Below are 26,709 nucleotides of genomic sequence, written 5' to 3' on the forward strand. Positions count from 1 at the left end.
TGAATCTACCTTTTTATAGCCTTTTCTTTTTTTAATAATTGTTTTAAAATACTTTTTAGCCTGCTATAAAACCTCCTATACAATACTATACTGAATTCTAAAGATACTCTTAGCCTCTCTGTCTTGTTGCAGCTATGTTCTTCTTTAAAGTCAGGGTAAGGGTTAATAAATATGACATTTTTCTACACTTTTTCCAGATCCTATAGTACCTGCGTCAGCAAATGATGATGTCTGAAGTGCTCGGCCCTTTTTGGCACTTACAACTAATTTAGTAGATATTTTTAAATGTCCTTTTTGAATGATCAGCACTTTTTGAGCGAACTTTTCTTTTGGATCACTTTAAATATGACTGCAGTATTATATTACATAACGCTTAAAGGACCAGAGATAGATTTCAGGTAAGAGCAGCGATCATTTCCCGGCTGCAGGCAGTCCAACTTATTGGTCCACTATAACAGAGAGCCTTTTAACATCAGATGAATTAAACAGGATGGTGAGGAGATGGACTCCAGGTCCTCAACTGACTCCCACAGAGAGAGGGGGGGGGAGAGAGAGGGGGAGTAGAGAGAGGGGGCGGAGAGAGAGGGGGGGGAGAGAGAGGGAGTTTAACAGAAAGAAAGAATAGGATTTAGGGACAAGTAGAAGAAAGATTATGGAGGTAGCAAAATAGAAGGCAACAGGGAGATAGACACGCAGGAAGGTAGAATAAGAAGTTAAGAAAGTAGAAAATGGGGGAGGGAGAAGGTAGCAAGGAGGGGAGAAAGTGTAAGGAAGAAAGACAATACATTGTAGGAGGAAGTCAATGAAGAAAGAGGAATGACCAAATGAAGTGAGGTAAAAAAATGGAAAGAAATATTGGAAGGAAATCAAAGGAGGAAAGAAGGAAATGAAAAAATAAGACAGAGTGAAAGGAAGGAAGGAGGGGAGAGAGAAAATCAAAGGACGAAGGAACCGGAATAAGCATGAAAAGAAGGACGTTGTAGACAAAGAGGAAAGAACAAATGAAGTCAGATGAAAGGAAAAGAAGAAACAAGATAAAAAATGTGAGATAGAGTAGAAATAAAGACTATGATCATGAACTATAGGAGCAGAAGTGAGGATCAGCAGCTGCCACAGTGAGAGTTCAGGGTCTGGACAGCTGCTGCTCCTCCTGTTGGACCTCCGCTCCTTATCTAAACACATCTTTGTGTTCAGCCTGTAGAGAGTTTCTGTTTGACAAACTCACATAAGGTCACATTGTTCAGTCCTGTTTCTAACCTCTTCACCTCCCCCCCCCCCTGTGTAGATGTGGATGATGACCCCTCGTCGCAGTGTGTCGGGGGGTGTGATGATCATGAGGGACGTGGTGTTTACAGACACCGCTGTGTATCAGTGTGTGGCGTCCAACGAACACGGCTCCATCCTGCTCAACACCTACCTCTATGTTGTTGGTATGTACGCTGCAACTTCCTGTTAGCTTGCAGAGGTGGGAAGTAGTGGAGTACAAATACTTCGTTACTGTACTTAAGTACATTTCTCTGGTATCAGTACTTTTCTCCACTTCTTATTTTTCTGATGACTTTGACTTCTTACATTTTGAACACAAATACCTGTACTTTCTACTTCTTACATTTTGAACACAAATACCTATAAATACATTTTCCAAACAGGCTGGTTCCTTTAGTTTGAATGTGTGTTTGGTGGCGTGATCATTATTATTTAGAGTCATTGCGTGCCTTTTGATTTGAACACGATCCGTGTATCCATCATTTCCTGGTCTTCTCTAAAGAAGAGGGACCAATGAAAACGTTGTCATGTTGCCGTTGTTCAGCATGGAAACATTCATTAGCTAACAATGACATTATTGTTCTATTAATATAAAGGGAGGTCAGGTACTCTTTAAAACAGATGGTAGCTATGGGTACTTTTTACTTAAGTACATTTCGAAGCCCATACTTCTTTACTTTTACTTGAGTAAAGAAGTTTAGTCAGTACTTCTACTTTTAACAGAGTATTTTTAGACACGAGTATCTGTACTTCTACTTGAGTAAAGGATGTGTGTACTGTAGCTAGTTCAAAACTCTTTGTAATGTAATTGATTAGTCATTTCTACTACATGGCTTAGTTGAATGCTAGATTCTTATTGGTCAATCTGGACATTCTGTGGTCTGTTATTTCTGTATAGCAGACTGTTGCTAATGAAGGCATGTCTCACACTAACAGGCAGAAAGAGTTTTGGTCAATTTAACGTCAGCTTTGGCCGAAAACATACATTGGTTTCCGTTCCTTATCAGAAAACACCATGGAATCATTTTTTTAAATATGAATTGTATTGTTTTATTGGAGTACAAACCTTTGGATTCAGGCCGGCTAAACTGTCCATGGTAAAGAAATAGAGTAATAACAAGAAAACAGCTCAAATAAATAGCAAGACGGTTTAAAAAACACAGGGAGTTGGACGTCAGAGAAATCAGCAATAAAAGACAGGAATTAAATACTGAACGGAACAGCAGAGGAAGACAGACAGGAAGCAAACACTAACAGGAACACGGTATGGGCTCTGGTGGTGTTTAAAGATTGGTTAATGGAAAATAACATGTCAAAGACTTGGACAGTTACAGAAGACCTCCATCGTTGCTGCCTTCATTTTAAGTCACGTTGCTGTCTACAATAACCGACACTTTTTTCTTCTTAGTGGGAGCAATCCAGTAATGTTTTAAATCAATATGTTGTCTGAAATGATCGACTTATTGAGGATGTACATGCTGCAACTTCCCCTCACACTGTTAGAAACATTTTTAACTCTGATGTAATTGATTAGTTATTGAAATATTCCCATGTGTACCCTGTGTGTCTCTCAGAGCTCCCTCCTCAGATCCTGACCTCTGATGCAAAGGTGTACAAATTCACTGAGGGCGGATCCGTCGTGATGGACTGTGAGTCCTTCGGCTCGCCACGCCCACACATCACATGGTGAGACACACACACACACACACACACACACACACACACACACAAACACACACACACACACACGCACACACACACTTATGTTGTGGTACTTCATCTGTGGCCCTCAATCCAACACCCCTAAAATGCAATTATATTACTTTCTCTATCATTCATTATTACAACCAATCTGGTCCACGTTAAGCCCATTTGGCAGTGGTGGAAGTAACAAAGAACATACTTGTATACTCTTATATTGAACTCAAGTTTGAGGTACTTGTATTTGACTTGAGTGTGTCTACTTTTCAGTTTAACATTTTTCATCCCCTTGCTATCCAAGAAAAAACATGTATTTCCAAATTTGAAATCAGAGTGTGATTTCTTCATGAATGTTGTTCATTTAAGGTAGCAGCGCCCTCAGGTGGCAGCATCAACACATTTGTAAAACCTCTGAAACACAATTATTCTTAAATTCTTACTTTTGTATCTATGTGTATAACTAAGGTAGACAGACAATATTTGCTTAAGGCCTTAAACATTATACTCACAGCCTTCAGAGTGATATTTATCCTCTCTTTACTCCCTCCGCCCATATTTTATGGATCTTCTTCTGTTTATCCTCCATTCAATGATGAGCCAGGAAACACACTCCCATCGATCGAGTTACTGCTGTTGCTGTGAGATTAATTTCTGCATGTGTCTAATGTTGGGGTAAAAGACTCAGGAGGGACCGAGCTGTGCAGAGACACCTTAATTTATGTAAAGATCAATAAGTGTGTGTGTGTGTGTTCTGCAGGGAGGGGGAGGACAGGCTTCCTCTGCTGTCGGACCCTCGTGTCGCTCTGCTCACCAACGGCTCCATCATTGTGTCCGACGTTAGTCACGAGGACAGCGGAGAGTACAGCTGCTCCATCAAACACAGCAACATCTCCATCTCTGCACACCTGGAGGTCTACAGTGAGTCTGATGTTACATATGGGAAACCAGAAAAAGAAATAAGATGATATCCATATATATAAGATCAGTGAAATAAACACAAGAATCAGAATGAAAATACTGTATTTATCCCGGGTTTGGTGAAAGTCAAATACTACTAACAAAAAGTTAAAAGAAAATTAAAATACGAAATAATTATATAAACATATATATGTACAGTACAATATTAATAAAAGACACAAATACAATTGAAAAACAATATCTTTACATTCATAAGAAGTAAAAAAAGATTGTGTATTAAAAGGATGTAATACAATGAAGTAAAGAAATGTAGACTGGTCGTCACACATGTTCTCACTGTGCTGTGTTTTTCTGTCAGACCAAACGGTGATCCTGAACGGGCCGCAGGACGTGCGTGTGCTCAGAGGAAGGAGCGCTCTGCTGGACTGTGTCTTCCAGAAAGACCCTCGCCTCATAAAGTACCAGATCGTCTGGAAGAAGGCCGAACACAAAATGCAGGAATCGTCTCCAGATGACAAGTAAACACACACTCAGATACTAAAGTCCCCAGCTAAACTAAAACACATAATATATACAGTAGTCATGTTAAAGCGATTCATCTGTGTGTCTGACCTATTATTAGACTGCAAGAAAGCCTGCTTTTTTAACACTAAACTACACATTATATTATAAATATATTTATATGCTGTTATTGTGTGTGTGTGTGTGTGTTTGTTAAGGCACACGATATTTGATAATGGAACCCTGAAAGTCACCAACATCCAATCAGACGACAGCGCTCGTTATTCCTGTGAGGTCATCACTGCTCTGGGAAGCGTAACAGCCAGTGGCTCCATCACTGTCGTGGGTATGTCACTCTGTGTGTGTGTGTGTGTGTGTGTGTGTGTGTGTGTGTGTGTGTGTGTGTGTGTGTGTGTGTGTGTGTGTGTGTGTGTGTGTGTGTGTGTGTGTGTGTGTGTGTGTGTGTGTGTGTGTGTGTGTGTGTGTGTGTGTGTGTGTGTGAGGTGCGCAGTAACACTAACAGCTCTGATTTGGACCCTCAGCCCGGCCGGACCCTCCTGAAGGTCTGTCTCTGTCTGATGTTGCTGACCACAGCCTCACACTCAGCTGGAACCCAGGAAAAACACACAACAGCCCCATCATAGGTACTCAACACACACACACACACACACACACACACACACACACACACACACACACACATACACACACACACACACACACACACACATACAAAACATTTGAGCAGGCTCTGCTCATTTTAATAAAGTAATCCACTAGTATACAGATAAGATTTATTATAAAAATGTACTGCATACTTTGGATTACCTAAAAGAATGTGCCATCTTAATTGTCTTCAGTAACTGAGGACATTTGTATTTTGTTGTAATTTAAATCTTTATTGTCACATTATACATGGCAACAGAGGACATTTTAAAGTGATCTTTCTCTCCCTGTCTCTCTCAGAGTTCATCGTGGAGGCTCGTGAGGAGCAGCACACGGAGCACGGCAGGTGGAGGTGGGAGGAGTGGAAGAAGGTGCCGGGGGAGTTCAACCACCTGGAGCTCACCCTCCACCCGTACTGCACCTACCGCTTCAGGGTCATAGCCGTCAACGAGATCGGCCACAGCGACCCCAGCCATTTCTCGGACCACCACAAAACCCCCCCTGCCGGTGAGACGCTGACACTGTAACGATAACACAATTAATCGTAATGTTATCGAGAACATAATGTGCAAAACGCAGGAACCAAAATATTTGTTTGAAATGATTGTTGGCTTGAATACCTGAAGAAAACAAATGAGTACGATAAGAATAAACTCATAATTCTTAGTTTAATCAAATTCTCATTGATCGCGTGCTTACTAATTCCCAGACAGTATTTTTCCTAAACATAACTTTTTAAATACTTCTGCATAAAAACTCTCACACGTCTGCAGACAAGCTGGTCTTCAATCGGAGCACTGTTTTATGCAAAAGTGTTTTTAACAGTATTGTTATATTAAAAAGGCCTGTGTTTTGAAAGAAGTGAGCATATGACTGAACAAATGAGTCTTGGAATCTACAGGAAGAGTGTAAGCATGCTAGAACCAACGTTTTCTTAAAGAATTGTATGTAACACTGTGTGAGAAATGGATTTACAAACGGTCCCTGTTGGGATGGAGTTTTCCTTTCAGAACCACATCTTGTTTTATCCCTCTTTTCTAATGCAAATGAGACAAACATAATAAATATATATTGTTTATTATTAGCTACAAGGTGCCTTAAAGGTGGGGTAGGTAAGTTTGAGAAACCGGCTCGAGATACACTTTTTGTTATATTCCATGGAATGCTCTTAACATCCCGATAGCAATGAATATCTTAAGTGCTTTGACAAAAAATCCATAAAAAAATGTCATCTGTGGAAGCCGTAATACTGTAAAAAGTACGACCAATCATCTGAGCCGGCCCGGCTAAAATAACTGGATGGCCTACCTGCCTGTCAGCCTTCCATCTGTGCACAAACTTATCTCGTGCCCTCATTGGTCATGTGCGCGTTCGTGTGTGTTGGAGGAGGGGCTCTGTAAGGAAGTGGGAGATTTTCTCCGGTTGTGTATTTTCAAATTCTAGCGATCTCGAGCCGGTTTCTCCAAAATTACCTACCCCACCTTTAAGGTAGATATTGCTATCCAGTATTTAGGCTTAACTGCAAATTAATGTGAGTTATTTCATATTCATAAAGCAAACAAATGTATTTGTCGATCTATCTATTTAAAAGCTTTTGTTTTATACCTTTACTAAGTGTTTTTCTCCCTTTATCTTCCTGCAGTCCCTGACAGAAACCCCTCAGGTGTGCGCAGCGAGTCCACAGATCCTAAGACTATGATCATCACCTGGGACGTGAGTATTTTCATGTTCAAATAAAACATTAGCAGTGCCAGCATATTGGGGGCATTTCGGCTTAGTGATAGTTGATTCATTTTAGGATAAAAACTAAAAAAGGTTAATAAAAAATATATAATTACATAAACATTAAAAGTACGAAGTGCAATAAAAAGAACAAATATCATACAACCATAAGAACTAGTAGTATTTTAGAAAGTGAAAATGTTCTATCAAGAAATAATAAAATACAAATATTGATTTAAAATGTTTAGGGCCAGCTTATTGCAGGGATTTATTTGGGTTTAGTGAGTTTTTCATTATTAGAATACAAACTAAAAAAGATAAATAAAAATGCAAAATGTACAAACATAAGAAACATAAGAATCAAGGTACAAAGGTCCAATAAATATAAAATAAAAACACGTTATAGACTGTTAAACATCTGATCTTTTGAAAGAACATACACAAAATTCGTCTGTTTGCAACTCACATGTCAATATTCCAATTACTGTATATAGACTACTCTGCACAGTTTCTATCATATTCTGTTTCTATTCTATTTTATTTACTTGTACTATCTTATCTGTTTTATTGTGTTGCACCGTTGGAGGAGCCTGTGCCCTAAGATGTTCATTGATGTATCTACACTGTAGCTCTGCACACAATAAAAGCCTTGAACCTTGAATCAATGTTGTATTCCTACGTTTCCTATCCTTGCAGGAGATGGACAAGCGCTTCCACTCCGGCGAGGGGTTCAAGTACCACGTGTCGTGGCGTGGGGGGGGGGGACGCTCAGTGGAACCACGCAGACGTTGCGACGCCTCCGTACGTCATCAACGACACAGGGACGTACACACCGTTTGAGATCAAAGTCCAGGCTGTCAACGACGTGGGGGGGGGCACCGACACCGGAGCCGGAGATCGGATACTCCGGAGAGGACGGTACGTAGGGAGTGTTGCAAATATTGATACACATGAGTATCACGATATTACGTTTTGTGAAACTGCACCTATTTGTAGTTGATATTGTTTCAATATATAGTATATATATTTTTTTGGGTTTGTAAAGCACTTCGTTAATGAAAAGTGCTTTACAAATAAGGTTTAGTTGATTGATTGAATTCAAAGTTTGCATGCAAAGACAGTGTGGCAGACAATGGCTCAGATTGCACAAATAATAGTAATATAATGTACATGATTATTATTATTAGAAATTGCATATACTGAGTAGTATAGGCTGGGCTATCTCAGACAATCAATGTTGGTGCAATCGTCATCAGAAACAAAAAAAGACCAAAGCAAAAGCAAAGCTCACAATTTTAAAAAGACATGGAAAATGATAAAGAGAAAAAAAAAGACATTAATGAATGACAATGAATATATAAACAAAAGGAGATCAAATTGAAATATAAAAGAAAATTCCGGAATAAAAAAAGGTTAACAAAAAAACAGAAAATTCCTAGAATTTGCAAAAGAAATACAATAAATGGATTCCATAGTTTAGTGTAATACCAATTCAACATCAGACACTGGGATACAAAGACTGTTTTAGCGACTCCAAACTTGTTGTTATCGCCATTCTTGGAAAAATGTGGATATTTTTAAGAAATGTGACAATATTAAGGATATCCTAAAATTAACAAACATGGCTCTGTGGGTACAGTATAATCTCTCCAGGTTATTTAGGTTCATTTCGATGATTTTATCTAAAAGTAAAACAAATCATTTCAATATGAGTAAACTAATAATGCTAAGTTAATTTGAGTACAAAGTCTTCAATATCAAGATATATTTTCATTAAATTCAGTTCTTATTTTATCTAATAATGAACTAAAACAGGTTGTACTTCTAGCACAAATTATTTCAAATGTCTCATTGATAATCCTCACATGTTATACTATAATTAACGTCTTTATAGCCAAGACGAAAAGTCCTTCTGACTGACGTATCCTATGACTTTTAAGAACTTTTTATTTATGATCTGTTTGCAGACTGTTCCCTCACCCTCTTTACACAGCGCCTCAAATACTTTCTTTCAGAACTGTCTTGTACTTAAACTGAGTCATTATGTCCCTCATAAAAGAGGTCAACATTCCCTTATTGTACAAGACATTCTGGATGTGAAAAAATATGAAATCGTCTCACAAAAAGACATCTTCACAGAGCATCCCACGAGGCCTGTTCTGCAGGAATGTCAGATCCAATGAGAGAAATTAAACACATGACAGATCTGTTTTGTTGTGATCTTGTTTGTGGTTGAAAACAAGCGTTCTGCTGTGCAGCAAAGTCTTTTCTGTCGGAAAATGTCTCTAGGTCAAGAGTCAGGATCCGCAATTAGTGATGGATAGAAACAGCATGCCAATAAAATGTAATGGCGCGTTTCCACTACTCGGCCTCACTCGGTATGGCTAGGCCTCGTTAGGACTGGCTCACTTTATGGCGCATTTCCATTACAGTTTAGGAACTGGGGTAGTATCTATAGTAACGCAGTGTAGGCGGAGCCGTGACGTCATCTTCAATGAGAACCCCAGAAAAACAACACAGCCGTTAGCTGTTAGCACTCAGAGCTCACAGCTCCTCATATCTGTTCAGAAACTAGACAAAAGTTAAACAAGTACAAACCACAGACTGCCTGTGTCATGGCTATTTGATCTCTCCCAATGGGAACCCAGTGGGGTACCTTGACTCGTACTTCCACCCTTGTATACAAGTCCTTAGATCGGTGCCTGAAGACAGTCCAAGAGCAATAACTAGCTTATCCTCTTGCGACTCCACTATCCCTGTTCTAGTGGTGCTATGCCCCCCCGATCAAGAGCACATAGACTTTTTTCCTCTACCCTTTCTATCCGAAACCACACAGTTAACTGTAGTCCTACTCGACCAGCCTATACACCTCCCATCATGCTCATCCCAACGATGAAACACAGTTTTGCTCTACACTTGCATACCACTGCCCACCCATGATCAATTAGCCTATAATTTTATGTATGCACCCCGGACCGACATCAGCTCCTCAGCAATGTAGGGAGCCTGTCGCATCAGGTAATGCACGCACCTCGCACCTGCCAGCACACCTCTGAATGTAGATGGCCACAAGCCACGAGAGTGCTTTTAAACAGTCTCGTTTTTAATAGAGACGGCGGTGGTGTGAGTTAAAGTTATAGACAAAAGCTGTGATTTTCTCCCTCTGAGTTCATTTCACCAGCTCATGCAGATACGGGGAGGTATTTGACACACATTCCCCGGAGCTGCAGCAGCTGGAGCTGTGTTTTTTTTAGAGGCGCTGGGGGTAATATCTCTGGCTGCTTTAGTTAACTGCTAGTGTTGGCCGCTGAAACCCCCGGAATCTCGGCGATTTGTTCATTACAAATCTCTATTTTGATTTCACACAGAAGTTCCACTTTACTGCTGCCCTCATTAAGGTCTTTTTAAACATCTCCGTGTATGCCTGCACGGCACATACGTCCGAGCATCACACACAGAGGGAACCAGCCAGGACAGAGTCCCTGGATGATCCCCTGGGGTTAATAGCCCCAAATGTTCATTAACCAAAACGAAACGCAGCCGCTTAGCTTCACAGATAATTTTAGGATACCGTCAATCACAGATTCTGGTAAGGCAATGTCCAAATGTAGATTTGAAATCACACTTACCAGTCTCTGAAGATATGTTGGTATCCTGCCGACAACGCCAATTTGTGGATGAAACTTCTGTGTAGTAATGCATGGAGTCACCGACTCAGGAAGGAGACACGGTGAGAGTTGGAGCTTTGATGTCAAACACTGATGGGTTTATTCAGAGTATTCGGCCGGAGGATTCACATCACAAGTCAAAGAGTCAGAGGTTCTGACTACACGGTAGAGTTGCCACATCAATTCTGAAGAACCTCTCTCTATGCTAGACCTTTTAACAGGTTCACAGAGAATCAACATCTCTGAAGGAGTAGACTAAACACTGAATCATCTGCGTCCAACGCTCATGGCCTCAAGGATTTCACATCCGAGAGCCCACAAACACCGATAAAGAAGTGCTTCAGTGTTCTCACAACAATTACCCTACGTGCCAGTCAAGTTGACCGGTCTCACACTGGTGACAACAACACATATGGCACCAAGGCCTTTCCTTAGAGGAGATAACATATGTCAGAGTAAAAGGTTAGATATCTAGAAGAATTATTCCTTAACAATGGCGAATACAGTCGCTGCTTTATTTATGTCTGTATAGGCCGTTGTTGTGAGTGTGGACGGTCGGAGCATATACTGCGTTACCTTAGCCAATCTCCATTTAGAAAACACGCATTTTAAAAGGTTTTTCGCCTGCCGTCTGTCTGCAGACTTGTCAAAGCATTAATTCATGGTTTTTACTAACCGGTATCAGTATGTTGTTACTTCGGCATCATTTTGAAACGTGTATTACAATTAAATCACGGTCAAATATGTCCATCTTGTTGTAGTTGTAGCCCCCTTGCCAGCGATCCTCTCTCTAGTTTAGCATACTCAGCCCGACTCAGCCTCGTTGTCTCTGGCCCTCGACCCACAATTTTATGAGGCCAGAAAAACTGTGAATTAGGACCCGCCGGCCGGTACTAGGCCAAGTGGAAACGCAACCAAAGACGGGCCGCTGACGTCACAGCCCTCTTAAACCGTGCTCCGCGCTGTAGTGGAAACGCGCCATAATGGCATTGGTCTACTGTGGGGCTGAGAGCTGCTGCGTTTCTCACCAAGAGGAGGCTTGCAGTACTTGCAAATTAAGATGTCATTAATGCACTAGGGATTATTTGATCTGATCAGAAGTGTCATAACCCAGCCCCCAGGCCATGATGACATTGGGGTGGGATGGACAATGGATGCTGATAAATTAATGGTATATTTGTCAATAAAGTAAACAAGTTAGGACAAAGCTACACACATGAAGTGTCTGTCAGTAACATCAGTAATGTAGATGTGATGCTGGGAGCATAATGACGTGTAAGGTGCTTATTGTTTTTGTTGAATACTTAATTATGTTTATTCTTACACAAACTCATCCTGTCTTTCTGACACTTTCAGAGCCGCAGGAAGCTCCAACTAATGTCTCCACGATAGTGACGGACAGCACCGTCACAGTCAAGTGGAAAGAAGCCCAAAATGTGAGAGGTCTGCTGCTGGGATACAAGGTAACGGATGTTACAACTCAACTAAAAAAACTCTGTTCTCTGCTAATGTCACAGTTATATTTAATACTGTAAATACTATATAGTGTATCATTTGGTGAATTGTTGTGCTGGAAATTCTGCTGGATGCCGTCCTCATTTATAAATATTTTCTATCCATTTTTACAACACTTTTTCTATTCCACGGTATTAAATGTGTATTTAATTATTCCACACAGATCAAAACATTAACGGAACAATTATCTGTTATAATATATCATAAGAAAACACATGAATACCATGAGCATATGCATTTTTTGAATTCAACCTAATCTGTGGGCTGTCCTAGGAAGAACCACATTACTTTGTAGTGCATACATCACCACCTTGTGGCCGATTAAAGAACATCATTGTGTTCAATAAGAAATTATTTGTTTACAATGAGAGAGAAAAGCAGCCAGGCTTTCCATTTGAAGCTGGAAATAAGAGCATTAGATGTTTTTAGCTTCATAAATGATCAAAATAAATAATCAAAATTACATTTTCTGTTATGACTCATTGTTTACAGCTGTAGTTGTAAGTCTATCAAAGCAGGAAAGGCAGCACAAATACATCATTTTCTCTCGGTCCAACTGCTCATTAATTAAACGTTACTCCTTGTCAGATCTACCTCCAGAGGTTGGGTCCGGAGGTCTTTCGGGTCCAGAGGTCTCTCGGGAAACAGCACCAGGAGAGAGAGGATAAGCTGGAGCGAGCGAGGGAGAGAGACCGGGAGGTGGTGGTCCACGGCATGAAGACCTCAGAGGATGTGACGGGGCTGCGGCTTTACTCCCGCTACGAGCTGTCCGTCGCTGCCTTTAACAGCAAAGGGGAGGGGCCTCGCTCCCCCCCGCACCACTTCCGCACCCCACAAGGAGGTGAGTGTTCATGAAACTTACGTTCCTTTCAAGATTCAAAGGTTTTATTGTCATATGCACAAAGCTACAGTGTAGAAATGGCAAAGAAATTCTTCTGACCTGAGCTCCTCCAACAATGCAACATATATAATAAAATACAAAAATACAAAATAAAAAGTAGTGCAAAAAGTCTATATACATGTTAATATGATATGATATGTACAAGAACAGAATATGAAATGAAATAATGTAAATTAAGACTAAATTAAATAGTGAAATATGTAGCTATTGAAGAAGTCAAAAATATATAAAGTGTGTGCATGCACCCTTTGCGTGTGCAAGTGTTTAAAAAAAGTTTTTAGTAGGGACTTGACTTGGAGAACCGAAAGGGTTGCCGGTTCAAGTCCAATTACGGTATTCTGTCATACTATTCTTCTTCTTCTAATTGTGGTTTTACTATATTTATATTATTCTGTTTTAACAAGAGAGGCCATGTACATGAACGTGTGAAGAGCCAGGGGCAAAATACTTATATTGTGTTGCTTTTAACCAGTTACACTGTAAGAAAACCATAGAACAACCTTTTGTGTCTTAGAAAATACATATATTACAACAAGTATATTTGTGTGTGTGTGCGTGTGTGTGTGTGTTTAGCGCCTGGTCCTCCTGCATCGTTTAGGTTGGAGAGTACTTCAGAGAAATCCATGATCCTCTACTGGAGCCCTCCAGAAGAAACCAACGGCATCCTGACGGGATACGTGGTGCAGTATCGGAAGGGTAAGGGTATTTTGATTATTTAAGTACCTCAACATACCGACATACAGCACTTGTAGCTTGTTTGATTTCACCACTGTGTGTTTGTAGATCTGGACAGCTTGCTGCAGATGGAGGCCATCAAGGACCCGGCTGTGACCCACTTTGAGTTGGACTCTCTGGACCCGAGCAGCCATTACATCTTCAACGTGATCGCTAAAACCATTTTAGAAGGACCCCCCATCACCCGGAGCGGGGCCACCGCGCTGGACGGAGGTGAGACTGCTGTCATGAGGATAAAATACAGTTTATGTTATTTTGTTTATTAAGTGTTTACCCTTTTTAACTGTGCATTATGCATTAATATCTAAGAAATCACTGCATTTATTTTAATATACACATTTATACAGATTGATTGCATTGTACTACTACTTTACACATTTTATATTCTAAATTTAAAACTTTTTATTTCACGTCTTTACTTTAACTTCAAAAGTTTGCATGGAAATATGTATCCTTTTATTCTAAAATAAATCAACTGTCACAAAACCCAATTTCCACCTGAGATATTAATATCATTAGTATTATTTTATATACTTCTTACACTGTTTTTCGTTAGGCTAATATCGCAGATATGAAATGGTTAATGTATTGGTATTGTTGAGGTGAAGTATTGGAAGTGTTCCGCTCATGTTTATGTAATATTGGCAGTAATAGGAGGTTGAAGGGATGTGATGAAAGGGCTTGGTTGAAGGATGATGGTGTGTCTGACTGTCGGATTGGGTCTCATGCACTTTATTTACAACTTTTGATTAAATCCCTCTTTCCTCTTTGTGTCTCCTTCCAGTTGCTCCATCACACATCAACATAGTTCCCAGCAACACGTCACTCAACCTGAGCTGGGTGCACGGAGAGAGATTCAGGAACCACGGCTTCATCATCCGATACCGCAGGAAGAGCCGTAAGAGAAGGGAGGGAGGAGAGAGGGAGGAAGGAGGGAGGGAAGGAGGAGAGAGGGAGGGAGGGAGGAAGGAGGGAGGGAAGGAGGAGAGAGGGAGGAGGGAAAAGGCTTTTACTTTTCTGCAAAATGACTAAGATAAAGATGGAGGAAGAGAGAAGACTCAGGATGCCTTTATTAATTATTAACAGGCACTTATTGGTTCATCCATTTGACGAGATGATCTGCATATCACTACTTCTAAGATTAACATGTAGAGAGGAGAAAAGATGTCTGATAGAAAGTAGGAGATGGAAGAAGAAGAGAGTGAAAACATATGTTCTTTTAGTCATGACAGTCAGACATTTGGTCTCTGCATTGAACACTTTCCAGTAATAGAAAGTGACCAAAGACAACTTTACTAATCTGTGTGTGTGTGTGTGTGTGTGTGTGTTTTCTGCAGCCGGCTGTGATTGGTTGGACTCGGAGGTGGTGAACTCCACGCAAGGTGTCTATTTGCTGAAAGGCCTCCTGCCGGGATCTGAGTACCACCTCATGATCAACGACACTCAGTGGGAGAACGTGACACGGACCAAAGGAGCAGGTGTGTGTGTGTGTGTGTGTGTGTTGTGTGTGTGTGGGTGTGTGTGTGTGTGTGTGTGTGTGTGTGTGTGTGTGTGTGTGTGTGTTGTGTGTGTGTGTGTGTGTGTGTGTGGTGTGTGTGTGTGTGTGTGTGTGTGTGTGTGTGTGTGTGTGTGTGTGTGTGTGTACCATAATACTGTGAAATCTCTGATAAAAGCCCGGCCCGGTACTGACGTTGAATAACCAAGTAGCTCGAAGGTTTATAAACGCCGCTTACTTGCAAAAATGTCTTGAAATCCTAATTCTTTCTAGGCATTGTTCAATGTCAAAGTAATTCAGTGATAGTTGTTGTCTGTAAATGTATTGGTGCTGACAGGAACTGCTAATAGGTTTAATGAGGTACATAGCCAGTGTATAACAAATAGTGGTCAAAAAGGCCCACCTTATAAAATCAATATCAGTTTAAGTGTACGCTAAATTTAGCATATTTAAATGTCACTTTACATTTCAGTCTGACAGCCCTTTCTGACGGGAACTGAAGCATTAGAATCCACCTATGCTCACTTCACAGCCACCAGACTCCATTGAGAAAATCAGTAATGCATTACCTGCATGAGAATCATTGATACGATACGATATACTTTATTGTCCCCGTATGAAATTTGTTCTGGACTCCGTCCTGCAGTTCCGCATACATGTACATATACAAACATAATAAACATTAAAATACATCCACATATCATTACTCGCACACCGTTTGCACAAACACAATACACAGACGCACATACTGACAATGGCGACGTATTGCACAACCCTCATGGCCAACATTTAAAAATATATTGCATTACATGTGAATGTTAAGAAGCTTAATGGGACTAAGGATCAGGTCCCATCTCTCAAAGGCATGGCGCAACATTATAATTGAGTTGGTTCCCCTGGAATATCTCACAAATGTTTTACATGCCAAATCTGACCAGTTCTATACAATCTGGCAGCCTTATTTAAAGGTCACCTATTGTGCAAAATCCACTTCTTCATGTCTCTTCTACATCAACATGTGTCCCCTCTGTGTAAAGAGACTCTGAAAGTTTCAGGAAAAAAGATTCTCTCTCTTTTTGTCCTGATCCATTTATATAAAAACCTGTCTGAAAATGAGCTGATCAGATTTTGGCCACTTTATGATGTCATAGCAATTTGTTGGCTTGTGTAACCATTAGCCAATCAGCAACCAAGGTAACCCCCCCCACCTTATCACCTGAATCTCCTCCTATGCCCCTTTCACACCGGCGCTTTTCCAGCTCCGGCTCGGAGCTGGAGCTGGAAAAGCGCCGGTTTTTCCTGTTCACACCGCAGCGGCGCCGCGTCATAGCTCCGGAATGCGGTTCACTTCCAGCTCCAAAAAATTGTCGGTCCAGAGGCAAGAGCTTCGGAGCTAGAGGCGGCGTCGCTTACGTCTCTCTTACGTCGAGGCGTGCAGGAAACTAAACCCACCTCCCCTGAACATGGGTCGACTGAAGAGTCTCGTCATGCCTGCCTACAAGCAGTAGCGCTGAGCAAAGTGACTAGAAGGCAACCACACACTTATAAAAAAAAAACACACTTTATAAAGTCAGGCAACACTAACCAGGCTTCGTGTGATTCTGTTTATTTGTACCTTACTTTGACCATCCGTTCGCTGTTATTGATCATTGTGGAGAGCAGGCAGACGTTTTGTTTGTTATTATAGCAGCTATCGGATGGAATCAATACATGGGCTGCACAGGTTGTCATGTCCGACTATCACAAGTAGAATCATAATGAAAAATACGCCGGTAAAATGTGCCTGTAGAAAACGGCTTAGCAAGTAGTCAGTTTAGCTTCGGTTGCTATGCTAACATCACCCATGTTATACCAGAGAAACTTTCATAACAGCGTTGTGATGCCAAACAGCGTCAATTCAGACTGACACACATTCACTTAAGGGGAACTGGGGATATGTATCAGCTGCTTGTGTGACAGTCAGACAGTGAATACTTTAGAGCCGTGTGAGCTAACCCGGAGCTAACGGGAGAATAAACTCCCGTTGAAGAGCAGCCAGCACTGCAGCGGTCGGTAAATGCCGCTGAAACACATTAATAAACAACGAACCACGGCACTCTGGAGAAAAGTATAAGGTTGGAGAAGTCGTTATTTAATTTAATCTGGCTTCGTATGATTAAAAGCAACACGATCATCAACCCAACGCAGTCCCCGGCCCGTTGTTGTTGTTGTGAGCTCCGTTGGGGAGAAAATCAGCGATGTAAACGGTGACGTCATGACGCAGCAGCGGCAGCTGGGCGGTGTGAACAGAGCGGGAGCAGAAAAGGGAAACCGGAGCTGAACCAGAAAAGCTCTAGCTAGGAGCTAGAAAGGGAAAAGCGCTGGTGTGAAAGCCGCACTAGAGCACCATTGTGTTCTTTTTAACCAAATATCTCTCAGAGGGGCGTGGGGAGGGGCTCCTTATTTTCATCTAAAGTAACAGACAGAGAATCAGCACTTTTGAAACAGGGCTGAAACAGAGGGAATTATGGGATGCTGCAATGATCTGTTTGGTGTTTGGAGCCAAACACTTCAGAGACATGTTTTGTATATATCTGAGACCTGTAATATATTGATGAAAAACAGTATAATAGGGAACCTTTACATTTCCTTGGACCTGAATTGTCGACTGTTATCGTTAAAGGAACCTCATGAATCTCCTGTAATCATAAATTCATCATCAATCATACATGTGATGCTCCTCCTGTAACCATCTACATGTATGTATGTTTGAGACTGAGCTGTTTTTGTTATGTTTTGTCTTTTAATTTGCTTTGTAATTATGTATTTGTCATGTATGTGCTACATCATTATTGGGTTGGAAAAATTGGAAAAAATAAAAAGAAGCTTAATGCACATTGTAAACAGTTCCTAATGAATCCCTCTCTCTCCTCCCTCAGCGCCGTCGGTGATGCCCGGTGGGTTCGCTGCTCGGGGTTGGTTGATCGGACTCATCGCTGCCATCCTGCTGCTGGTGCTCATCCTGCTCATCCTCTGCCTCATCAAGCGCAGCAGGGGGGGGAAATACGCAGGTACGACAAACAGCGCTCTCATAGGCCTAGGCCATACGAAGAAATATATATATACATCCTTTATTTAACCGTCTCATTGAGATGGAAAACTATTTTTCAAGAGCGACCTGGCCAAGAGGGCAGCATGAACAAAAGTTACAACAAATGAACACAAAACAATACAGGCAGACGAATACAGCAGTCGTAAAACACAAATTAGATGGCACATCAACCAGTCAATATGCAAAATAAAATAAACTATTATATAACGTAAAAAACTGGTACAACAAAACAACTTCAATTGGATATAGCAATCACATCGACCAATGGTTTCTTGTTCTCTGTCCTTTAAGATGGACTTGAACTCCCCCATAGTGATCAAATCTGAGAGTTTCAGGTCCTTCTGTATATTATTCCAAGCAGAAGGGGCAGCATAAGAAAATCAGATATCACAATGTTTTTGATCACCTACGGTATCAATCTTGTGATGATATTGTAGGGTTGATCATTGAGGCTGTCACAACATATTTTCACAATGAGAATCTTCATAAATGATCATCAGTAAAGTAGGTACAGGCAATTATTGGAAAAGCTACATGTCTGGTAAATTCAGAAAATGACATTGTTTTACTATAATTCAGCTTTTAAAACAAGGAAAAGACTCAAATTAAGCCATGTGACATTTTGAAGACATAAATTAGTCTCATCGATATATGGCCTAGTGCTACAGACTCTCATCAAATCAAATCAAATCAAAGTTTATTTATAAAGCACATTTAAAAGCGATTTTTGGCCGGGCCAAAGTGCTGTACATGTAATAAATACTACAATCACATAAAAACACATTACTACAATCACAATAAAAGACAATAAATTACAACAGATGTATAAAAAAACACAGGGAAAAGTCAGGAAGTCGTGCTCCGCTCTAACTAGAAGGCCAGGGAGAAGAAGTGTGTTTTAAGAGTAGATTTAAAAACCCCTAGGGTCTGGGCCGACCTCACATGGAGGGGCAGAGTGTTCCAGAGCCTAGGGCCAGCTGCTGCGAAGGCTCGGTGCCCTCGGGTTTTGAGCCTGGTCTTGGGCACTAGCAGACCTTAAAGCTCTGGCTGGGGTGTAGCGCTGGAGGAGTTCAGCTATATAGGCCGGAGCCAGCCCATTTAGTGCTTTAAAAACAAATAAAAAGATTTTAAAATCAATTCGGAACCGAATTGGAAGCCAGTGCAGTGAGGCCAGAATTGGGGTGATGTGGTCACGCTTTTTGTGGCCAGTGAGTAGACGTGCAGCTGCGTTCGGCACTAGCTGCAGGCGTTTAATTGACGCCTGGTCCATACCCACATACAGAGCGTTGCAGTAGTCCAACCTCGAGGTAACAAAGGCGTTAATAACCCTTTCCAGGTCTTTAAACAATGCACAACTAAACACACACACACACACACACACACAGGCACATGCACATGCAGACGTTAGCCTGTAATGCAGATTTTGATGGATGTCGTTTCTCACAGTGAAAGACAAAGAGGACAAGGAGGGGGACTCTGAGGCTCGGCCCATGAAAGACGAGACGTTCGGAGAGTACAGGTGAGTCTCTGCTCCCCATAAATCATCAAGCAACATTAAAAAAAAATCCTGAGGGTATCCAGGAACATCCATACCAAACGTACAAACTGCACAAAGACATGACATCCTCACATAAGAGTAGGTCATTCCGTTTATCACTCATTGCTCATTGTTAAGATTAATGGGGATGTGTCCTACTTTGAAAATAAAGCATAACAACAGTTGCCAGATCTATTCTTACTTTGAGGATTCTTAGTTTTTCCTCCACAGTGATCGTTCTTATTGTATTTTACTCTTTTTGTATGCTCTGTACCCATATATATCTTAAATTGCAACACAAAACATAACTCCTTTGTGGCGTTCTTTAGCTTTTAGAGTTGTGTGTGTGCCAGTTCCTCCTACCGCCTCATTCACGCAGAGGTATTATGAGACTAAAAACGACACACTTCTCCCTTTTGATGTTTGATTTGAATTATAAAGAGAGAACGTGTGAATTAAATATGTTGTGCTGCAGCAAACATGATATATACTTTCAGTTGGACTTCTACTGTTGTATAAAGTGAAGAAAATGGACGTACTCAAGCAAACTACAGAACTGTACACACTTAGTAAATGTACTCTCCACCACTTGAGGAAACCAAGCTTCCAGCGAGGGTCAGTTTGATGATGAACATATGGTCACCATGTTCCTGCTGAGTGATTCCAGCTGCTCTTTGTGGTTTATTTCTGGTTCTCCACTGTGAGATGTATGAAGCTGTTTGTCTGAGCAGAGATTCCTCTCAGAGAAGCCGCTCTGCATTAAAGAGCCGACAGTAAAGACGCTTTTAAGAGGAAGCACTCTGATAGATGCTCTGACCAACACACACTCTTATAATCAGTTCCTCCTCACTCAGCTTCACTGTTTTCCGTTACCTTTGTATTCTGTCAAATACAAACCTGAGCGACTTTATTTCCAAGTGTGGTGGAAATTCCACACTTGATCACCTTCTGGTAAGAAAAGAACAAACATACAAGCTTAAACCAAAGTCCTGTTATTAATAAGAGTTATAGCATTAACAGAATCAATCATATTTCCAGCTGGAAAGGACAGAGGTCCTGCACTAGCAGATAGCACCAGGATCTGACCCCGTTACACAGAAAAGCAGTTTATAGAGATGAGACACAAGGAAGGCAATCCACATTACAGTCCTAAATTGGGTGGGGGGCAGACAGAAGGGGAAGAGCAGCATGTTAATTACAAACCCTAACATCCATATGATAATTGCCTGACAATCGTCAGGGCGACACCTTTCTGTCTGAGAACATTTTGTTGCCAGGAAACCTACATACATATTGAATCACTGTAAATTCCCATCATACAAAGCACTCAGATCCTTTGCTCAAATTAAAGAAATTACAAGAAAAATCCTGAATCGAAAATATTACTTACCTAGATGTACAGAAGTATTATCTGCAACATGTACTCTAAGTATCACAATAAGAAGTACTCAGTATTGATTGGCTCTTTTCACAGTATCTAATGATTGTAGAATATTGTCATTCTTTTTTTATCACCAACAAATGTTGCTGTAGTTTGTCACTGTTGAGCCAATTTAAGAACAATTTAATACTTAAAGTACTGCATCAGTAGCACAGTACTGCATCATAACATATAGGCGTATCCTTACAGTATGTACACAAAGTAGCTAGTGTACATATATAATATAATCTACAATATTGCCTACTAAATCTAGCTGAGTAGAATTGTATAGCTTGAAAATATACTCAACTTAATATGTCAAAACAGTACATGACTCTGTTTCATACCGCAACTGAAGGTTTTATTTGTTGTCAGGTATCCTAGTGCCTAAACATTTCAATATCTTCACTTTGGAATGAAATCTCTACTCATTTATAATTTATTTTCTAACTGCTTGCTTTTTTACCTTTACCTCTAACACTCCTGGCTCTCTCTCCTTTTTATTCCCACTTTTCTTTCCTTCATGCTCTGCCTGCAGATCTCTGAAGAGGTGAGAACGTTAAATATGTTAAAAACTCGGAGAGACCCAGGCCTTTATTTTCATTTACCCAGTTACTAATCCACTAATTCCACCAGTACAACAACCTGTTCATATAGGATGTTGAATGTAAATGGTCTGCATGGTCCAGAGCGAGTTCCTCTCACCCCCCCCCCCCCCCCTGAAACGCCTCCATTGGACTTTTTTGTTTACTTCTGTAACATATGCCCCTTTCACACCGGCGCTTTTCCAGCTCCGAGCCGGTTTTTTCCTGTTCACACCGCAGTGGCGCCGCGTCATAGCTCCGGAATGCGGTTCACTTCCAGCTCCAAAAAATTGTCGGTCTAGAGGCAAGAGCTTCGGAGCTAGAGGCGGCGTCGCTTACGTCTCTCTTACGTCGAGGCATGCAGGAAACTAAACCCACCTCCCCTGAACATGGGTCGACTGAAGAGTCTCGTCATGCCTGCCTACAAGCAGTAGCGCTGAGCAAAGTGACTAGAAGGCAACCACACACTTATAAAAAAAAAAAACGCTTTATAAAGTCAGGCAACACTAACCAGGCTTCGTGTGATTCTGTTTATTTGTACCTTACTTTGACCATCCGTTCGCTGTTATTGATCATTGTGGAGAGCAGGCAGACGTTTTGTTTGTTATTATAGCAGCTATCGGATGGAATCAATACATGGGCTGCACAGGTTGTCATGTCCGACTATCACAAGTAGAATCATAATGAAAAATACGCCGGTAAAAAGTGCCTGTAGAAAACGGCTTAGCAAGTAGTCAGTTTAGCTTCGGTTGCTATGCTAACATCACCCATGTTATACCAGAGAAACTTTCATAACAGCGTTGTGATGCCAAACAGCGTCAATTCAGACTGACACCAAACAGCGTCAATTCAGACTGACACACATTCACTTAAGGGGAACTGGGGATATGTATCAGCTGCTTGTGTGACAGTCAGACAGTGAATACTTTAGAGCCGTGTGAGCTAACCCGGAGCTAACGGGAGAATAAACTCCCGTGGAAGAGCAGCCAGCACTGCAGCGGTCGGTAAATGCCGCCGAAACACATTAATAAACAATGAACCACGGCACTCTGGAGAAAAGTATAAGGTTGGAGAAGTCGTTATTTAATTTAATCTGGCTTCGTATGATTAAAAGCAACACGATCATCGACCCGACGCAGTCCCCGGCCCGTTGTTGTTGTTGTGAGCTCCGTTGGGGAGAAAATCAGCGATGTAAACGGTGACGTCATGACGCAGCAGCGGCAGCTGGGCGGTGTGAACAGAGCGGGAGCTGAAAAGGGAAACTGGAGCTGAACCAGAAAAGCTCTAGCTAGGAGCTAGAAAGGGAAAAGCGCTGGTGTGAAAGCCGCAATAGTGACGTCACTATGTAACACTTGCACTTCTTTTGGCTAGCGCTCCAACACATTATACATGATAGGCGGGTCATCTCTAAGCGGTTGACCAATCACAACAGAGCCGGCCAGCTAACCACTCAGAGCAGACTGGGCTCTGGTTTCAGACAGAGGGTGAAAAGAGGTGCTGCAGCACAAGCAGTATGAGGAAAAATTTTGAACATTAAAGCATGGAAATGAGCGGAATATGTCCTCTTTAAGAACCTCAAAACAGTACTTGATTAAAAGTACTTAGATTCCCTCCCTGCTCACAACTCTGACTCTTCAAATATCAGCTTTTATATAACAATTGTCCTTCATTTCTGACCGAGTTCCTCTGCTCTGTATTGCAGCGATGCGGATGAGAAGCGCTCTGAGAGCCAGCCCTCTCTGTGTGGGGAGAGTAAGCTGGGCAGCGACGACTCCCTCGCAGAGTACGGGGACAGCGTGGACATCCAGTTCAACGAGGACGGGTCCTTCATCGGCCAGTACAGCAACCGAGGGCCCGCCCCCCCTGGGCACGAGAGCTCCGGCCCCGCCTCCCCGGACAACGGCGTCCCGCCTCCCCCCATCGCTCCGTCCATGTCCACCATCCTCGACCGGCCCAGCTAGACACACACACACACACACACACACATTACAGAAAAACACACATTCACACTGCGAAACACAAAGGGACAGACCACTCCTGACTCCACTGCCTGTAATGTTATAGTGCAAAAACACACACACACACACACACACACATACACACACACACACACACACACACACACACACCGTCTCAATACATTCCACAGGTTTATGCAGTGCAGCTGTTTACAGGATGTCTCGCCTTTTCTACTCCAAGTTTACACACACACACACACACACACACACACACACACCCACACACGCCTCACACACACACAGAAACACACTCACACCTACGAGCAAACACTTCCAATCAGAAAGCTCTTCACTCCAGAAAGATAGAACGAGGTTTGCAGACAGTTGCACCAGCTGTTTATCAAACATAGGAGTTGAATACGTCTATTAAGGGGGTTACAGTAACATTAGTAACAATTCGCCTGATGAAAACAAGTCACAAGACAATTCAAATGTGGCTGTTTTGAACAATTGTTTAGCTTATATCTCCAATAACTCAACCCCCAGACATCCAATAATAAGACCTTTATTCAAACAAAAAACAGACCAATATCTTAAAGGTGTAGCATAAAGAATGTGTCTTGAACCTGGATCAAAAGTATATTTATGAAAGCTTCTGGTAGACAACAACGCCATTACAGTTGAATTAATTAAACGCAACCTTAAAATTACGGAAAACTGTATCCCAAAATTTCAATTTCTTCAAAATAAAAGTTCCAAACAGCCGGTGCAACGCTGCAGGAGAGGAAGAGGAAGGCTGTTGTGATGAAGAGTGACTCAAAGAAAAGGGAAATCTCATTTCGTCTGACCAAAATGTCATCCATCTTGTACAAACATTTATTCCATTTCATTAACACATTCAAAGTCATATTCATCGTTTTTATATATACACCACCACTTTGAGTTTTGTGTACGTCCTCGTCAACCGTCACCGCTCCGTGTCTTTCTTCGTGCTGTTTTTATATTTATGTTTCTGTGCATGCGTCTGGGGATGCGCTTTCTATTTATTGATGTCAGAGCGCCTAAGATGCACGCCCCTCGCTGAGGCTTTTCATAATTTGATATTTAGCGTATGAGTTTTATGACTGACTGTTACTGTGTTTGAGTGTGTGAGTGTGTGAGTGTGTGTGTGAGTGTGAGTGTGTGTGAGTGTGAGTGTGTGTGAGTGTGAGTGTGTGTGTGATTGCTCACCATCCCTGCTTTTACCTGCAGTGATGGGAGATCTGTTGCCTTAAGAGAGTCCAGTTGAGCGTCCTCTCCTCCTTTCTGTCCATCCGTCTGTCAATCATCCATTTTCCCTCACACACACACAGACACACACACACACACACACACCCATCACCCTCCTGTTTGATCAGCAGGTGAAATGCAGGACCAAGTTTCTACGGTGGCCCCGAAGGATCATAGACCTGCAAACACATAAGGACACACGCAAAGAGGAGACCAAAAACAAAACTGTTTCATTACATTCATGGAAATTAGCTTAAAACTTACCGGCTTTAAAGGTCCATTTGGGGTTAAAAAAATTCAATTACAATAGTTTACGGCACTGAGGAAGGGGGTTAATATTCAGGGAAAAAAGTAATGTAAATGTACAAAAATAAAAATCAGTTATTATAATGTATAAATTGTCAGGGCCACCGTAGAATGTGTTTACAGAGAGAAACACACACACGCGCACACACACACACACACACACACACACACACACACACACACACATATATACTGATGCATGCATAAAGTGGAGGACAATGAAAACCACATGCAGGGCCGGTCCTCTGTAGCAAAACCATAAGGGACCCTCTGAAGCAGAGAGGAAGAGGAGGAGGAGGAAGAAGAGAATCTGACCTATCGTTCTCTGAATGTAAATACAACCTTGAGAATGTCATTTTTTTATTTCCATTGCTTCTTTTATAAGAGGATCAAATTGTAATTGTTTTTTTTATTATCTGTTGCTCTGTTTGGTTTTGTATCATAACCCCCCCCCCAGCATTATGTTTTCCTCTTGTGTCACATTTAGTAGTCCAGAGACATTTAGAGGAACCTAGAATCCGTTTCTTTATAGCGCTTAGAGATGCAGCAGATAATATTCATTATTAAAAGTCATAAATGTTAGCATTGATCCACGTCGCCATGGCAGTGCTGTTTAAATGAGGAGACGCAGCCTTGTGAGGACGGATCGGTCTCAATACTAAGAGGGTTTATTTTTGTGGCTCCGCTTTGCAAGATAAACTTAATCTGAAAGATGCAGGATTACCAGGCAGGAAGTTCTCGTGTGATTTTGGACCCAGAGCTGAAATTTGTTTTTGAATGTTTGTGGAGCAGAGAATGACAGGAGGCACCGATGGGTTCATTCACACACTTATTATTTTCTGTTTATATTTCTGTCAAAGAATCCCATCAAATACCAAAACCAACAATGTATATGCCCGTCTCAATACTTCCTGTCAGTGGCTTTCAGCTTTATCTCTTTGGTTCCTCCAGTCATGTTTAAAGACACAAATACTCAGCTTTCAATGTGTGTGTAATTCCATAAAAGGAATCATTTACATTTGCAAAAACAAATATATCGTTTCTTCGTCTAAAACTTCAGCAATTTCCTAAATAGTGCATTTGTTGGGGACTATTTTCAGTGGCGGATTAATCCACATTCGGTGCTCTAGTGATTAATTGTGGGAGCAGGACGGTGTGTGTGTGGTATTGACTCAACTGCAGTGTGTGTGTGTTCACGGTAATTAAGGAACATCTCACCCTATGGTTCAATGAGGCTCAGTTATGTGGTTTTAATATTTTTAGACAACAATGGAGCTCTATGGAACAATAAGGAGATATCTCCAGCTTGTATACACACACAATACCTGTTAGTCGTGACATTAATTGAACTTGCTGAGAAAAACCTTCTGAATTGTCGGAAGTGTTTTTAACTCAGCCAAATTCATGATAAAGCTCTGCTTGTTTATCAATTATAATGTTTCTGTCTCCATAAAAA

General features: G+C 41.4%; 1 protein-coding gene across 1 annotated transcript in view; it reads left to right on the forward strand.

The window, feature by feature from the left end:
- The window catches only part of LOC117483480 (neural cell adhesion molecule L1.1-like), a 58,877-nt gene extending 32,839 nt beyond the window's left edge, over positions 1 to 26,038 (forward strand). Inside the window, 21 exon segments of the mRNA XM_034131839.1 lie at positions 1,286 to 1,299; positions 1,301 to 1,430; positions 2,841 to 2,952; positions 3,725 to 3,885; positions 4,244 to 4,403; positions 4,605 to 4,732; positions 4,929 to 5,030; positions 5,353 to 5,559; positions 6,695 to 6,765; positions 7,471 to 7,535; positions 7,537 to 7,651; positions 7,653 to 7,692; positions 11,799 to 11,905; positions 12,546 to 12,798; positions 13,432 to 13,554; positions 13,642 to 13,806; positions 14,378 to 14,491; positions 14,931 to 15,071; positions 18,007 to 18,138; positions 19,626 to 19,698; positions 23,423 to 26,038. Coding sequence (XP_033987730.1) covers positions 1,286 to 1,299; positions 1,301 to 1,430; positions 2,841 to 2,952; positions 3,725 to 3,885; positions 4,244 to 4,403; positions 4,605 to 4,732; positions 4,929 to 5,030; positions 5,353 to 5,559; positions 6,695 to 6,765; positions 7,471 to 7,535; positions 7,537 to 7,651; positions 7,653 to 7,692; positions 11,799 to 11,905; positions 12,546 to 12,798; positions 13,432 to 13,554; positions 13,642 to 13,806; positions 14,378 to 14,491; positions 14,931 to 15,071; positions 18,007 to 18,138; positions 19,626 to 19,698; positions 23,423 to 23,681 — 2,672 coding nt within the window. The 3' untranslated portion in view covers positions 23,682 to 26,038.
- The last annotated feature ends 671 nt before the right edge of the window (positions 26,039 to 26,709 follow it).

The sequence above is a fragment of the Trematomus bernacchii genome, unplaced genomic scaffold, assembly GCF_902827165.1.
Source record: "Trematomus bernacchii unplaced genomic scaffold, fTreBer1.1, whole genome shotgun sequence".
Lineage (NCBI taxonomy): Eukaryota > Metazoa > Chordata > Actinopteri > Perciformes > Nototheniidae > Trematomus > Trematomus bernacchii.